Raw genomic sequence first — 15,107 nt, 5'->3', positions numbered from 1 at the left:
TATTCTTTTTGTTGCAATGGTAAATGGGAGTGTTTTCTTGATTTCACTTTCAGATTTTTCATCATTAGTGTATAGGAATGCAAGAGATTTCTGTGCATTAATTTTGTATCCTGCTACTTTACCAAATTCATTGATTAGCTCTAGTAGGTTCTGGTAGCATCTTTAGGATTCTCTATGTATAGTATCATGTCATCTGCAAACAGTGACAGTTTCACTTCTTCTTTTCCGATTTGGATTCCTTTTATTTCTTTTTCTTCTCTTATTGCCATGGCTAAAACTTCCAAAACTATATTGCATTTTCTGAGGACTTAAAAACTCTAGACTCCTTCCCATCATCTAAGACAGCAAAGGAGCAATAGAATTTTGAAGGTAGGAGGCAGAAGACAAAACCAAAGCAAAACACCAACCTCCTAATGGGTCTTTCAACCCCAGATAAAAACACCAAATCCTAGAACTGCACTTGATAGTGATGAGACACTTTCACAACCACCAGCTCATCAAACATTCTCTGCAACCCTGTGAGGCCCAGAAAGGGGAAGCGATTGGTCTAAATTCACACAGTAGGTGGCAGAGCCAGAACTCAGGTCTTCAGACTCCAGGCCCAACGCTGTCTTCTCCCTCCGCAGAGGCACTGTGCCAGCACTTGGGGTTGGGAGGCTAGTGGGGACTGTTTCTAAATTGCTCCCCATACATGATCTTGATTGACTCCTCAGCCATCTTTAGGGATGGGACAGATGTTATTATCTCCGTTTTACAGATGAGGAAACTGAGGCTCAGGACCAAGAACACCAGCTCCTAAGTGACAGAACTGGGCCTGGAACCCACATCTGCCTGTCTCCAGGCCCAGCATGTTTTCAGGGAAACAATCTCTCCTGCCCCTGGGCTGCCTGCTTGACCGTCAGCCCTCTTTGCCCCTCCCTGCCCTTGTCTTCCAGTCAAGGTGCTTCTGGACAATTACTTCCTCTGTGGGCAGCCCCTCCACTTCATCCCGAGGGAGCAAGTGTGTGATGGCCAGCAGGACTGTGCCTCAGGGGAGGATGAGCAGCACTGTGTCAAGGAATTCCCCGATGGGCCTCCAGTGACAGGTGAGTCCAGGGTCTGTGGGGCCAGGGGAGTGGGAAGGGCAGGAAGTCGACTCAGGTCCCCTTGGTCCACTGCACAGCATCTGCCACCTGACTAGTCACTTTCCTTCCCCGTTGTAAGGTTCTTAAAAACAGGATCATGTCTTGTCTACTAGGTCCCCAATACTTAACATGCAAACACTCAGTAAATTTTGATGAACAAATGTGGGCCAGAGGGGACAGGAAATTGTAACTGAGCCTGCCCCATTCCTGCTGCTCCTGGGTGCTGAATGGAATGACCTCAGGGAGTTCCCTCCTTTCTCTGAAATCTGTTGTTTCAAGGGGACTAGAAAGAGACCATTAAGGCCGTTAGCCAGTTATTGATCCCTCTATTCATTAGATAAGTGTTTATCGTAACACATTATGGAACAAGACTGAGCTAGGTCCTTCAAAGAATACTGAGATGTTTCAAACAGGAAAACCCATGTTATTTCTTGGACTGTTCTAGCCCAACTTGATCCACCTATCACTTGGGCTCTGAAAAGAAAAGACAGCCCAGGACACGGGTGATGGGGGCTTTTGTGGGGCAAGGCTGAGTAACTTCCTGTGTATATGCTCTTTTTTATGTGTATTTGCTCTTTTTTATCAGAAGTCAAATGCCTATGGGCCCTGCCACCCTACTGCCAATAGCACTCCCCTCTCTCTGACCTTACACGGTAAAAGAGCGACATTCCTCTTTGAGAAGTTTTCCCAGGCTAGGCAAGCTGTGTGAACTATGGGTAGGGAAGCCATGTAATACATCATCAAAACTTATACATATAAAGAGCTATTAATAATTATGCCAGGGCAAAGGTCAAAATGCAGATTGTCCCCAGGACATCTGGTCGCCCTAGCTACCGTCAGAATGAGACTCAATCTGGCAAAGCCAAATGGAGGAACTTCCCTTGAGGTTGAAAGGGTTGGTGTTCTGTGATGCTCCCCAGTTCCTGGTAGGGTTTGGGCTACCGGTTTGGGCTGGTCACATGATGAATTCTCTGGGAGATAGGCCAAATGGGTCCCTGCCCTGCGCTGACCCGGGTTCCTCCCCTTCCAGTCCGCCTCTCCAGGGACCGATCCACCCTGCAGGTGCTGAACCTGGCCACAAAGAACTGGGCCTCCGCCTGTTTCGACAACTTCACAGAAGCTCTGGCCAAAACAGCCTGTGGGCAGATGGGCTATGACAGGTACCTAGCCCAAGGCTCTGGAGGCTGTCACCTCACCCCATGACCTCTCTCCCTTTCTTTCTTCCTTCCTCTTTCCCTTTTCCTCTCCTTCCTTCCTCTTTCCTCCCTCTTTCCTTAAAAATATAGGTATTGGAGTCAGAGCCGCTTTTGAAGCACTTTCCCTTATGAGCAGCATGAAGTTAAATCTTCTAAGCCTCAACATGTTCAAGAGTTACTGGAGGAAGCAATACCAACCCCATAGGATGGTTAAGAGGCACCAGAGAGAGGATATCTGCCCCACCCCTCCCCCACCCCCACTGCCACCCCCCCACCCCCACACGGTTCAAGCTCCTTTGCAATTCTTTCCTTTCCTTTCCTCCTCAATCCTCACTCCTTCTTCGCTTGGTAAGTCGCTGTCCCTGCCCCAGAATACAAAAGTCTTATTTACTTATTCAAAGTCCCATTGGTTAAAATTTAGTTTAAATGAACCTGATTTCACTGGGCCTCTTCATCAGCAATCTCAGTTTTCTCAGCAAATTTCAAAAGCAGTTTTAAATCTTCAGTGTATGAAAAAGGATATAATTATAAGAAGGGTAATTAGCATTACGTATTTATATTCATTTGATCTTGGCAAAAACCAGAAAGGTAGTTATTATTCTATCTATTTTAGAAGTAGGTTCAAAGAAGGTAAGTAACTTGCTTGGCTAGTAGCTGGGAGCGAGAGGGCTGGCATTTATGCCCAAGACCCCCTAATTCCTGGGCAACAGAAGCATCTCTGTTTCTCGGTTGGGTAATTCTCTCTTCTCTGGAGGTTTCATTTATAAAGGGAGGGGAGGGGAAACAGTTGATCACTCAGAGCCTAACTGGAGAGGATAGAAAAGAACCCACGAATTCAGTTGCACAGGGGATAATCTCTTCCTGGCAAGCCCCCAACTTCAGGATCCTGAGAAACTGGACGCAGAGACTAGGTAGAAATGATAAATCTTAAGCAGACCTCATCTATCAGTCAATCACAGAACCCGCTTCCATCAATCCCTAGAGCAGCCTCAGGCCCTTTTTCAATAAGTGCTGCGGGCAGCCATTACTGATCCATCAGACCTCTTTGCCCCTTCTGCTGTCTGGTTATCAGGCTTCTCTTGCTCTCTGCCCTCCATGGGGTGCAACATCCAGTACCCGCTGAAGAGGATACCCTACCACCTTCGTTTTCAAGGAGAGCTGGGAAGGCACGTCCTGTCCCTGCTGTCTCCCCTCCCCCAGCAGCCACCCCAGCCCAGCCTTCTGGCTGCAGCACCCCCTCCTCCCTACCGCAGTCCAGCCAACTGCAGCGTCAGCTGTACCAGCATAGCAGGCTGCAGCTTGATTACGAAACCAGGGTGTCTCCAGGGGCTCTTAAGGTAAAAGGCTCCTGCAACTTCTGTCCTTCTGAAGCTCTTTAAGGCACCATGCCATCTCTATCTTGAGCTCTACAAGATCAAAGCTGGTCAGAATTATTCATCGGGATGTAACTGGTGAACAGAGGCTACCTCTCCCGGGAATGTCCATTTCCACCATGATTCCTCCTTCTGGGTCTCAGATTTCCCTGGCTAGGAGGCCCTTTTTGTCCCAGGACCACAAAACCCTAGATGGCTCAACGTGGGAAGGACTCTAGAGATCATCTGGTCCACCCATCATTTTACAGAGAGGAAAACTGAGGCTTGGAGAGACCCAGAGAGGGAATGTGACCTACCAAGGGTACACAGCAAGCGAGTGTCAGAGCCAGGACAGGAACCTCAGTCCTGAGGGCTCTCAGCACAAAACCCCACACTGCTAGACTTCAGTCTTCCAGGTGCCATGCCTGGGTCATCCAGGTAGTGCCAGCTTCCTGGCTGGGAATGTGAAAATGTGCCAGTCAGCCAGTGCCTCAGGGTGACCCGAGCCTGCATACCAGCTTTCTACCAGCTCTGTATAGCATGGCTGGATGGGGAAGGATAGGAGATGGGAAAGAGGCAGATTCAGTACAGGTACCATCAGAAAGATGGGATTAATCAGGGAACCCTTCCTGGAGGAGGGAAGACTTACACCCAAGGTTTGATAAAGACAAGCATGGACTAGAGGAGAGGAAGAGGGAGAGTGGTCCAAATGAGAGAAATGTTTGTCTAGATGCATGTGAAGCCTGATCTTGGCCTGTCCTACCTCCAAAGGGACCATAAATGTACCCCACTACCAAATTTAGACCAGATGCCTTGTTTGGAGAGCAATATATCCACATTCAGTTCCCTCCAAGGTGAGGGGAGAGCTAACCTGGTTCCTCTGCCTCCTTGTTCCCCTCGCTGTGAACCAGAAGAAACCACTGGGACATTTGGAATAGGGACAGAGCTGGGAGTTATAAAAGGACATCCGTAACATTTCTCCAGGGCTCTGGGTTCAGGACCAGGCTTCCCTGCCTGACAAAGCAAGTCCACACCAGCACTGTGCCCAGGGCTGAATCCTGGGATGCCAAGGGACCATCCCTTGTCATCTAGCAAAGCAGTCACCACCCTCACTGACCAAGGCCACCTCCACTCCCCTGCCACACCGTACCCAGAATTCTCTGCGGCCCCCTCTCCTGGGAGTGGGGACTACTTCTACCCTCTTGGTCTAAACTCCTGCCCCAGCTCACATCTCTCCCTCCCTCTCTTTCTCTCCCAACATAAGCAGCAAACCCATCTTCAGAGCCGTGGAGATTGGCCCAGCCCAAGACCTGGATGTTGTCAAAATCACAGAGAACATGCAAGAGCTTCAGGTGCGAAACTCAAGCGGGTAAGTGAGAGGACACCTCTGGCCCACAAAGGCTCACATGTGGACGATGCCATCGGGGGTGCAGCCAGCCCACCCTGAACAGACTTAGCAAGGAAACTTAAGCCAGACAACAAAAAGAACTCCTGGCCAGGCAGACTGTCAGATACCAGAAGCTAGAGCATCACATTTCTGAGAGGTTTTCTGTATTGACTCTTTGTTTTAATACAAGGGGCAGCTGGACAAAGTGTGCTGTCCACAAGCTGGTGGCCTTTCATCAGTCAAATAAGAAAACCAAATTTGTTTCCTATGGCCTTATGTTCCCTATTAAGCCCAAGAGGCAAGGTTCCAAAGGCCACTTTGTCCTTCCTGCCTCTCATCCAGGCCAGAGTAAGCCCTCCCCACATTTCCAGCTCTCCAGAGGAGAAGCTGCTTGGCCTCTGTCAATGTATCATTCCCGTGCCTACCACCCCGAGTCAGAGCCGGGCACCTTCTACAGGAAAACTGTCACCCTGCAGCAGAGTGACTCAGAGAGGATGCTGGCTTCTTAGCATTCAGGGATGTTGCTGAGGGCTGCTTATTCATCAAAGAGTAAATCTTGAAAAGGATAGGAATAGGAGCAGAATGATCATTTGCCTGGAATTTCATCGAAATCCCATTCCTCTTCTGTTTGGAGAGCCCGCAGTACAGCAGACACTGCCCCAGCCTCTGCTCTCTTCCATCTCAGGCTGCCAAGAGCCCGGGGTGGGCTGTGACTCGGGCAGGGCCCAGCACATAGTAGATGCTTATCAGTAGTGCTGGAGAATCCAATCGCATTAAATCGCACTGAGCTGGGTGCAAGCACGGTGTCTATACAGCCCCACCATTCAGGTTCCATACTTCCTGGCTCCTGGGAGGGGACTTTAATCAATAGTGCTGGGAGGCCTGAGTCCCTGCCTCCCAGCCAAGGGACAAGCAGAAATCACAGGACGCCTGTGTCTCCCTTCCAGCCCCTGTCTCTCAGGCTCCCTGGTTTCCCTGCAGTGCATTGGTGAGTACGCCCCATCTCTGAGGGTTTGGGTCCTGGGCCGGCAATAAGCAGGGAAGAAGAACTTCATCCTCATTCTTAAATCCCTCAGACTCCAGGTGTCACTCTGTTTTGTCCCAACCTTACTCCCTTGGCCCTGGGCTTGTAGGTAACGCTCCTTCAAGAGGTTGACAGTAAGAACTCCCTCTTACTGTCCACACACAGTCCCGCAACCTGGGCAGAGACCCAGTAGAGAGAGAGTAGGAAAACCGGAAAGGGCAGGACTGGGCTTCCACCCCCTCCCACCCCTGGCCAGGGCCCACATAACCTCCTTTGTCACAATCAGCTCATCTGTCCAAGATCTGATTACCCACACCCCATTTAGCAAAGATTCGTCGAATGTTACAGTGTATCAGCACTGCCAGGCCTCTGTCCTCAGGAGCTAATGGCTGAGCAAAGAGAGAGGTGCAAGGCCACGTGCAGGAAGTACCAAGCTGAGCAGTGGTCCCAGCTGACATGCTTCAGAGAGAGCTGCACCTGGGGTGGGGCGGGGGGAGGGTCAGGAGACCTGGGCACCAGGTCCACTGGCTTCCAGTGTGACCTTGAGTAATTCACCTGACCTCTCTGAAGTTCATCTTCCCAAGAAGCCCTTTAGTCCGACTACCCAAGAGGATCCCGGGAGACCCCCTAGCTCTGAGAGGAGATCAGAAGGCAAAACAAGCACTGTAGCCCTGCTCATCCCACCAGCCTCATGGGAGGACCGAGCAGAGCCTGGCAGGATGGCCAGAAACTGGGCCGCCTGAGAGGAGAAAGGTCATCCTCGCTGCCTTTGCAGTTTAACAGTGTATATGCTTCCTTGTGGGATGCTAAGACTCTTAGCCATTATCATGTGACCCCCACGATACCTAGTGAGTGAGGGCTGACCCATGGGGGCTGGTCAATGAATAAATGAATGAAGGTTCACATCACTCGACGTGCTAAGCTGAACAACCCTGGAGTCACAAAGAGGCTTAAGCCACAGACCCTCCCTTGAGGAGCCTTCTGTCTCACTGAGAAGACAAAACCTAACCACGTCAACAAGAAAAGCTGGCCAACACCCAGGCAGGCTGTGGAAATGCCAAGAGAGGAAAATCCCCAGGGATTTCGTGACCTGGAGGAGGTGCCCAGGCTAAACATCACAGAATGAACTGTAGGCTCCAGGAAGGGAGGGACCATGTCCATCTCTCTGTCTTGTCCACCACTCTCTTCCCAGCATCCTTGAGACACTGTAGGCACACAATTCATATTTGCTGAATGATCGGTGATCTAGATAAACAGGAGAGGAGACAGCATCTCAGGGACAGGCCCCTCCTGGAGCAAAAACAGAAAGACTTTTTAGGGAGCTAGCAGCAGATCGATTTGGCTAGACAGAAACTTTATATAAGGACAGCAGAAGGCTGCCAGAAGGGGAAGTTAAACTCTTCCCTACAGACAAAGGGGGATGCTGAGGGGCTCTGAGTGGGGGAGCGAGGTGACATGTAGAAAACAGTGTTTGGAATTAGATGGTATTTGAAAAGCCCCTGCCAGGCATAGGCCCAAAAAGGGTGGTAGCCTTTCCCCCTTAGAACCACCACTGTGGCAGCGACTGCCAGAAGGATTGGAGAGGCTGAGAACAGGACGGGGAGGTGGAACTGGAGGTTTTTTTAAGAGTTTGCGAGTCAGATGTGAGAGCCAGGAGAGTGGGATGTGAAAGAGGGAACAGGATGTCAAATTGGGAGACTCTCTCAGCAGGGGGAAGGGACTTGGAGAAAGGTGAGTTCAGGATGGGAAGATCCATTTCTGGAACTTTCTTCCCACTCTCCAATCCCAAAGCAGCCTGTGGGCGTCTGTTTACTGTTACTCAGTGGGAGGAGCTGGGGACACCCTTCTGGGCAGGACTTTCATAATTCTGCGTCCCTGTTTGGTTTGAAGGTCACGAACGCTGGCACAATGGACACGCCCATGTTCACAATATCAACTCCTAAACTCAAACAAAGCTGAAAAAACAAAAAAAAGGAGAGGGAGATGGGGGGAAAGCCTGTGGTCTGGGACACTCAATGTCCCCCTGTGAATAATTCAAAATTGGTGCGGTCCTCCCACCCCGACCCAGCCCCCGGTCCCAGTCCTAAGGGCCCTGCTCAGGATAGACCGGGGGCTCTGAGGGGAGGCAGTCCCCACTCGCAAGAGTCTGACTCCTGCTTTTTCCCTCCTTGCTACTGAGTCCAGCCTGCGGAAAGAGCCTGAAGGTCCCTCGGGTGGTGGGTGGGGAGACGGCCTCTGTGGATTCTTGGCCTTGGCAGGTCAGCATCCAGTATGACAAACAGCACATCTGTGGAGGGAGCATCCTGGACCCGCACTGGATCCTCACGGCAGCCCACTGCTTCAAGTAAGGCCCACACGAGGGCGCCTCGGGGGTCAGAGCCACAAAGGGGCCTGAGTGCCTGGGTCCCCTGTCTCCCAACTTGCTTTCTGATGCCCTCCCCCACCCCACCCCTTCCCCTAAAGACCATACACCAGGGTGTGGCCACCCCAGTGAGACACTGGACATGATGTCCTTTGTTAGGCCTTGGGGGTCTGAGGAGAGCTGGTCACCGAGGCTGACCTCTTCCCTTCCAGGTGGGAAGCCACCAGGTACCCAGTGTCCTCACTCTACCCCCATATCATTCACTGCACAAAAGCTCTTCTCATCTGCCTGGAGTCCTGAGAACGCTCTCCCTTTTTGCCAGTCTTCCAGGAAGGGGTTCCGGGTCCAGAGTCACTGCCACTCCTTCATTATATTCAGAAACTTAAAAAAAAAAAAAGGACAGATTCTCTTACAGGCCAGTAGAGACAGGACTGCCCATACCTCTGGGGAAAGACTGCTCCAGGTCCTCTTCACCTTCATTCATTCATTCATTCATTCATTCAACACCTATGAGTACCTACTAGGTACTATGTACCCTCATGCATTAGACTCCATCACTGCCTTGGAGGAGCACACAGTGTAGGCCTGTGATTTTTAACCTTTTTGGAGAATCTGACAAAAGCTATAAACCTTTCCCTGGAAAATCACTCCTGCACACTCAGCTGTGTCTGGTGTTGGGAGGAAGACAAGTGCAAGTACCACGTGAGTAGCAGAGCCAGTAAAAAGCACGGGAGGAGAGAGTGTCAGGACCCAGAGCTCAGGCACTGGGAACAGCCCCTTCCCCAGCCCTCCAGTTAGAAGTTTCTTTGGGAAGGTTTCACCAGGGAAAAGGATCAAATTCCCCTTTAGAATTTGACCTGTGGTAGGTGATTCCTCAGACTGCCCCTTCTCCACCACCCCTGCCCTCACCATCATTACCTCCCAAGGCAGGGGCAGCCAACACCCCACTCCCCAGGGCCCTGGGGACCCAGCCTCTGGCAAAGCCTCCTCATGCTTGGCTCAGTCTTGAACCGCACTGTCTCCGTCCCCAGGAAGCATCTCGATGTGTCCAACTGGAAGGTGATGGCAGGCTCAGACAAACTGGGCAACTTCCCATCCCTGCCTGTGGCCAAGATCTTCATCATCGAGCCAAACATCACGTCCCGCAAAGAGCGGGACATGGCCCTCGTGAAGCTGCAGCTCCCACTCACGTTCTCCGGTGAGAGCTGGCACCTGGGCACAGAACTCCAACTCTGCCACTAGCTCATTCACTAAGCGGCCTTGGGCACATCTCTTCCCAAGACCTCAGTTTGCCTATTGTTTCTTGCAAATGTATCGGCCTAACATCATGGAAGCCATGAGGCCTCCCCGAGCTATCAGCTGACACCTGACCCCACCCCTGCCAGATTCTTCTGAGGTCTGTTTTCTCCCCGTGGAGCACCTCAAGTGAGAATCACAGATTCATCCAATCTTGGAGTTGTGAGGGACCTAAAAGATGACCTAATCCATCCTCCACCCCGACCAATGGCAAGAGCCTGCACGATCTCCCTGCCAAGGGGTCACTGGGCCCATTTGCTCTCCTCCAGGGGCAGGGACTCATTACTGTTAAAGCAGCCCATCTCTGTTCGATGACTCATGTTTACATTGGGTAGTATTTAGATCAGTCTTTCCAATGGTAGCTTCCACAGGACACTGGTCCCTTGGGTAAAAAAGGGTTCCATTCTCATATAAGCTTGGAAAACATTTTTGTACTATAGCTCTCTTCCTGGAGCACATTAGTATATCAATGATATGAGAAGTTTTTTAAATTTGTTTAACTCACATTTTCTAAACTTCTTTGACCACAGAACCTTTTTCTCATGCCACTTCTATTAACATCCCATGAAATGTACGTTACAGAAACCATGGTGCCAACACTTACAGAGGGCTTAGCTGCCAGGCTCTCCTGAACCTTGAGTCCCCTCTTCCTCTTTGCTCCTGGTAGACACAGTCAGGCCCATCTGCCTGCCCTTCTCTGATGAGGAGCTCCCTCCAGCCACCCCACTCTGGATCATCGGATGGGGCTATACAGCAGAGAACGGAGGTAAGTCCCAGGCTCAGGACCACAGGACTAAGTGAGCAGCTCCTGAAAGTGATGGGAAGGAGGACCATCCTTTAGAAAAACCTATCCTGGAGGTCCAAGCACCAAGGTACCAGGCAACCCAGAGAATATCCTGGGCTGGGGTTGAAGGCAAGAATGGGAATGTGAGTGTGTTTTCAACCTGCAGGGAAGATATCTGACATACTGCTGCAGGCATCTGTCCAGCTCATTGACAGCACTCGGTGCAATGCAGAGGATGCGTACCAGGGGGAGGTCACCAAGAAGATGCTGTGTGCAGGCATCCTGGAGGGCGGTGTGGACACCTGCCAGGTGGGGTCTCCAAGGATCACGAGGGAATTATAGAGATAGGGAATGTCTGCCCTGAAGGAAAAGCTCAGAGGATGAATGCCCCCCATGAAGTCTGCATATGGTGGGCACTCACTATGTGATGAAGGGAGGAAGGAGGAGAGGGAGGGAAGGACTATAGTCAGATAAAGATATAAAGACAGATGGATGGATAGATAGATAGACAGATAGATAGATAGAAGCAGAAAGATTCCAAATGTATATTTCACATGCAAAGATGATACTACACTCCCCAACCGCTCTTTTTTTTTTTTTTTTTTGGTTATGTTGGGTCTTCATTGCTGTGCGCGGGCTTTCCCTAGTTGCGGAGACAGTGCGCGAACCTCTCATTGTCGTGGCTTCTCTTGTTGCAGAGAACGGGCTCTAGGCGCACGGGCTTCAGTAGTTGTGGCATGTGGGCTCAGTAGTCGTGGCTCGCGGGATCTAGAGCGAAGGCTCAGTAGTTGTGGTGCACGGGCTTAGTTGCTCTGCGGCATGCGGGATCTTCCACGACCAGGGCTCAAACTCGTGTCCCCTGCATGAGCAGGTGGATTCTTAACCACTGTGCCACCAGGGAAGTCCTCCCCACCCGCTCTTACTTCCCATCATTTAAAAGAGTATGAGCCCCTAGAGGGCAGGAACCCCAGGTCTGTTTTCTCTACAGCTGTCCTCAAGCTGCTGAACTACATTAGAGAAAACCCATCTTATGCTGGATGAGCCCTGGTGCACCATCCCCTCAGCCCATCCCACTGGCCAATCCCTGAATATATTCTCACATACCCACCCAGAGGATTTTCTGGACCATTTTCATTCAAACCCCAAACCCTACTCCCACACCCATTCTCAGTCATTAAATTCCTTCACTCGAGAGGCATCTCTTACTCTCTTGATGACTTGATGTCAGGTAAATGCTGAACTCTGGGGACACTGTCTTCCCTCAGGGAGCTCACAGTGGGCAGGGGGGTGAATAAACAGGCCGTTCAGTTATAGAGTTATCGGATTCTGAGGGAAGAAGCCCCAGGGGCTATAAGAGCTGGTAAGAAGGACACCCAAATAAGTGCACTTTTCACTATCTGACATTTCCTTGTCTGTTTTGTTGTTTGCTTGTTTCCCCCTCACCCTCTCTCTCTCTGTCTCTGTCTCTCTTTCTCTCTCCTCTCTATCTCTCTCTCTGTCTGTTTCTCCATGTGATTCCAAGTTCCCTTAGGGCAGGGATCTTCTTTTCGTTGATTGAACCCCAATTGTCTAGAACAGTGGTTGACACGAAATAGGTCCTGAAGTGGTCCAATAAATCTGGGAACTACCAGGTTAAACAAAGATAATCACAGGGCTTCCCTGGTGGCTCAGTGGTTAAGAATCTGCCTGCCAATGCAGGGGACACGGGTTCGAGACCTGGTCCGGGAAGATCCCACAGAGCAACTAAGCCCATGCGCCACAACTACTGAGCCTGCACTCTAGAGCCCGCGAGCCACAACTACTGAAGCCCACACATCTAGAGCCCGTGCTCCGCAATGAGAAGCCCACACACCACAACGAAGAGTAGCCCCCGCTCGCCGCAACTAGAGAAAGCCCGCACGCAGTAACGAAGACCCAACTCAGCCAAAAATTAATTAATTAATTAAAAAATAAATTAAAAAAAAACTCGACAGTGGTTTAAAAAAAAAGATAATCAGTCTCCCTTACCACAGAACCCCTTAGAACCCAAGCTGTGGATCTCCGAGAGAGGGCTAAGAGCACACCCACAACTTACTTGACCACAGAACACTTTTGCCCCAAAGGGAAGGGCATCGCAGGATGCAAGAACAACAAGCACAAGGGGTGAGGGTGGAACAGCAGAGCGTGCTGGAGAGCAGGAAACAGATGGGCCAATGCAGAGAGGGGAGGAAGGAGAAGCCCACCCCTCCACCCCCGCCCTGCCTGCCCTCTCCAGTAACCCCTGCCTCCCACAGGGTGACAGCGGTGGGCCTCTGATGTATCGCTCTGACCGGTGGCAAGTAGTGGGCATCGTGAGCTGGGGCTATGGCTGTGGGGAGCCGAGCACCCCGGGAGTGTACACCAAGACCACAGCCTATCTCAACTGGATCTACAATGTCCGGAAGGTGAGCACGTTTGCTCTACCTCTTGTGCCCTCCCTCCCTTCCTCTCCTCTGAGGGTACTAGACCATCCTTAGTGGCTTAATGCCTCTGAGATACCCCCTTACATCCCCAACCATCTTCTTTCCCAGCAAGTGACAACCTGGGATGCCACCATTATGAAATTCCTTAGATCAGAGATTCCCATTAAATACAAAGGGTATGGAACACACCCAGCTTTACCATTCTCTGTTCTCTGGCAGAAGGAGACTATCAGACATTTTCCAGAGAACTGATTCTGACAAGAAGGTGGGTGGAAAGGCCTCTAGAGGGTAGAGAGATGAGCAAGAAGCTTCAGTAAAGGAGATTAATTTTGCATGCCACCATTTTGTCCATTTTCAAATCATCTGATTTCTTTGTTGGTCTCTTTTATTCTAGTCTGATCCATGATGCTGCTGCTGCCCCCCTGCAGTGCTGGAAACTGCTTCCCCCCGCCCCACCCTGTCCACCTGGGGATCCCCCAGAAGTCAGGCACAGAGCAAGAGCCCCCTTGGACACACACCTCTGCCCACACCCTCAGCATATCTTGGTACAGCAAAGGACCTCCATTCCTATAAGAGACCCCACAGCCCACAGGCACCCAGGAAGTCAGCAGCCCCAGCTCAGCTGCCTCTCATGCTCCCAGCATCCCAAGGTGGGAGAGACACAGCCCACTGAACAAGCCAGCTTCCAGGCTGAGGTCCCAGAAGGCATTGCTAAGCCAGGAAAGAACTTTCTACTCTACTGAATGGAAACCGATGCTCTTCTGAGAGCCCAGATCAATAATTGAAATCCTCAAAGGCCAAAAACATCAAAATAAAATAAAACAAAACCATCAGAATTGTGAGCTGAAACTAAGGTGGATATCTGGGAGCAATGGCTAACCAATATCTTCGGTTGCCCTGGGACACAGACCTACACTAAGGCTGAGATCACAACTAAACCCAGACTCACTGCAGGTAGGGAAGCTGCACCTGGGATTCCCACATGGAACAGAGACCATTGAATGGGGTAAATGTGATCCCAGGTGGCAGATCTAATGAAGGATGAAAACATCCCACATTTAGAGCCTCGGGATTCCCAGACAGAGATCCTCCAAACGTGAGCTCACAAAGATTGGCCAACATTTTAAAAAATAAAAACCACCATGGTTTTCCGTTTTCAAAAACAGAAAATAGAACCTCAAGGACTTCAGGTGTTAGAATTATCTATAATAAGAACTAATAGAGTATTTCTATGTACGGTACACGATTCTAAGTGCCTCATCATGTATGGAGTCACTTAATACTCACACAAACCTATGAGATAGGTACTGTTCTTATCCCCATTTTAAGGATAAGAAAACTAAGCAAAATGAGATTTAGGACCTTGCCTGAGGTTACATACTGGTAAGTTGAACATGAGCATTCTGACTCCAGAGTTCATGCTATAAACTACCACACATTCACATTGTTGTACATCTGTCACCACCATTCATCTCCAGAATAGTTTTCACCTTGCCAAACTGACACTCTGTACCTATTAAATAATAACCCTATTTCTCCCATACCCCAGCCTCTGGTTGTCGCCATTCTACTTTCCGTCTCTACAAATCTGACTACTCATATAAGTGGAATCATATAGTATTTCTCTTTTTGTGCCTGGCTTATTTCATTTTTCAGTTTCAGTTTTTAGCAGAAAGAGATAGGAAGACTTTAAAATATGAAAACAAGGCTATGAATAATGGAGGCTAGAATGATAAGGTCTAATATATCCAGTTAGAGCCCCAGAGAGAGAGAACAGAAAGAATGAAAGGGAAACAATATCCCAAAACTTAACAGCTGAGAATACCCAGAACTAGTTAAAGGCAAGAATCCACAGATACAGCATAGGCCACCATAGTGTATACCCATACAACCAAGGTGGAAACATTAAAGTAAATCTTCACCTAGGCATATTATAGTGAGTCTTCATAACACCAAAGATGAAAAGAAACACTTGAAAGCAGCTAGAGAAAAAACCCAGACCCCTTACAATACCACAATTGTACCACAGTCAGACTAACAGCAGACTTCCCCACAGCATAAAAAAGATAGAAGACAGTGGATTTGTATCTTCAGTGTGCCAAGAGGTAACAGTCAACTAAGAATTGTGAATACTACAAAAC

General features: G+C 49.9%; 1 protein-coding gene across 5 annotated transcripts in view; it reads left to right on the top strand.

Annotated features, from left to right (window-relative positions):
* TMPRSS4 (transmembrane serine protease 4) overlaps positions 1 to 14,509 on the top strand; it is a 38,116-nt gene extending 23,607 nt beyond the window's left edge. For 2 of the 5 annotated variants that reach the window (XM_027082194.1, XM_027082191.1), the window contains 11 exons: positions 936 to 1,085; positions 2,155 to 2,284; positions 4,940 to 5,041; positions 6,007 to 6,047; positions 8,268 to 8,427; positions 9,477 to 9,643; positions 10,409 to 10,507; positions 10,692 to 10,834; positions 12,799 to 12,948; positions 13,186 to 13,231; positions 13,361 to 14,509. In XM_027082194.1, the coding sequence (XP_026937995.1) occupies positions 936 to 1,085; positions 2,155 to 2,284; positions 4,940 to 5,041; positions 6,007 to 6,047; positions 8,268 to 8,427; positions 9,477 to 9,643; positions 10,409 to 10,507; positions 10,692 to 10,834; positions 12,799 to 12,948; positions 13,186 to 13,218 (1,175 nt within the window). In that variant the 3' untranslated portion in view covers positions 13,219 to 13,231; positions 13,361 to 14,509. Of the gene's footprint in view, positions 1 to 935; positions 1,086 to 2,154; positions 2,285 to 4,936; positions 5,042 to 6,006; positions 6,048 to 8,267; positions 8,428 to 9,476; positions 9,644 to 10,408; positions 10,508 to 10,691; positions 10,835 to 12,798; positions 12,949 to 13,185; positions 13,232 to 13,360 lie in introns of all 5 variants that reach the window. The other 3 variants (XM_027082193.1, XM_027082190.1, XM_027082192.1) reach the window with 2 other exon arrangements.
* The last annotated feature ends 598 nt before the right edge of the window (positions 14,510 to 15,107 follow it).

This window comes from Aethalodelphis obliquidens, unplaced genomic scaffold, assembly GCF_003676395.1.
Source record: "Aethalodelphis obliquidens isolate GAN/ISIS:26980383/991018 unplaced genomic scaffold, ASM367639v1 scaffold46, whole genome shotgun sequence".
NCBI classification, from domain to species: Eukaryota; Metazoa; Chordata; class Mammalia; order Artiodactyla; family Delphinidae; genus Aethalodelphis; species Aethalodelphis obliquidens.
This window is presented reverse-complemented; position numbering and strand designations above follow the sequence as displayed.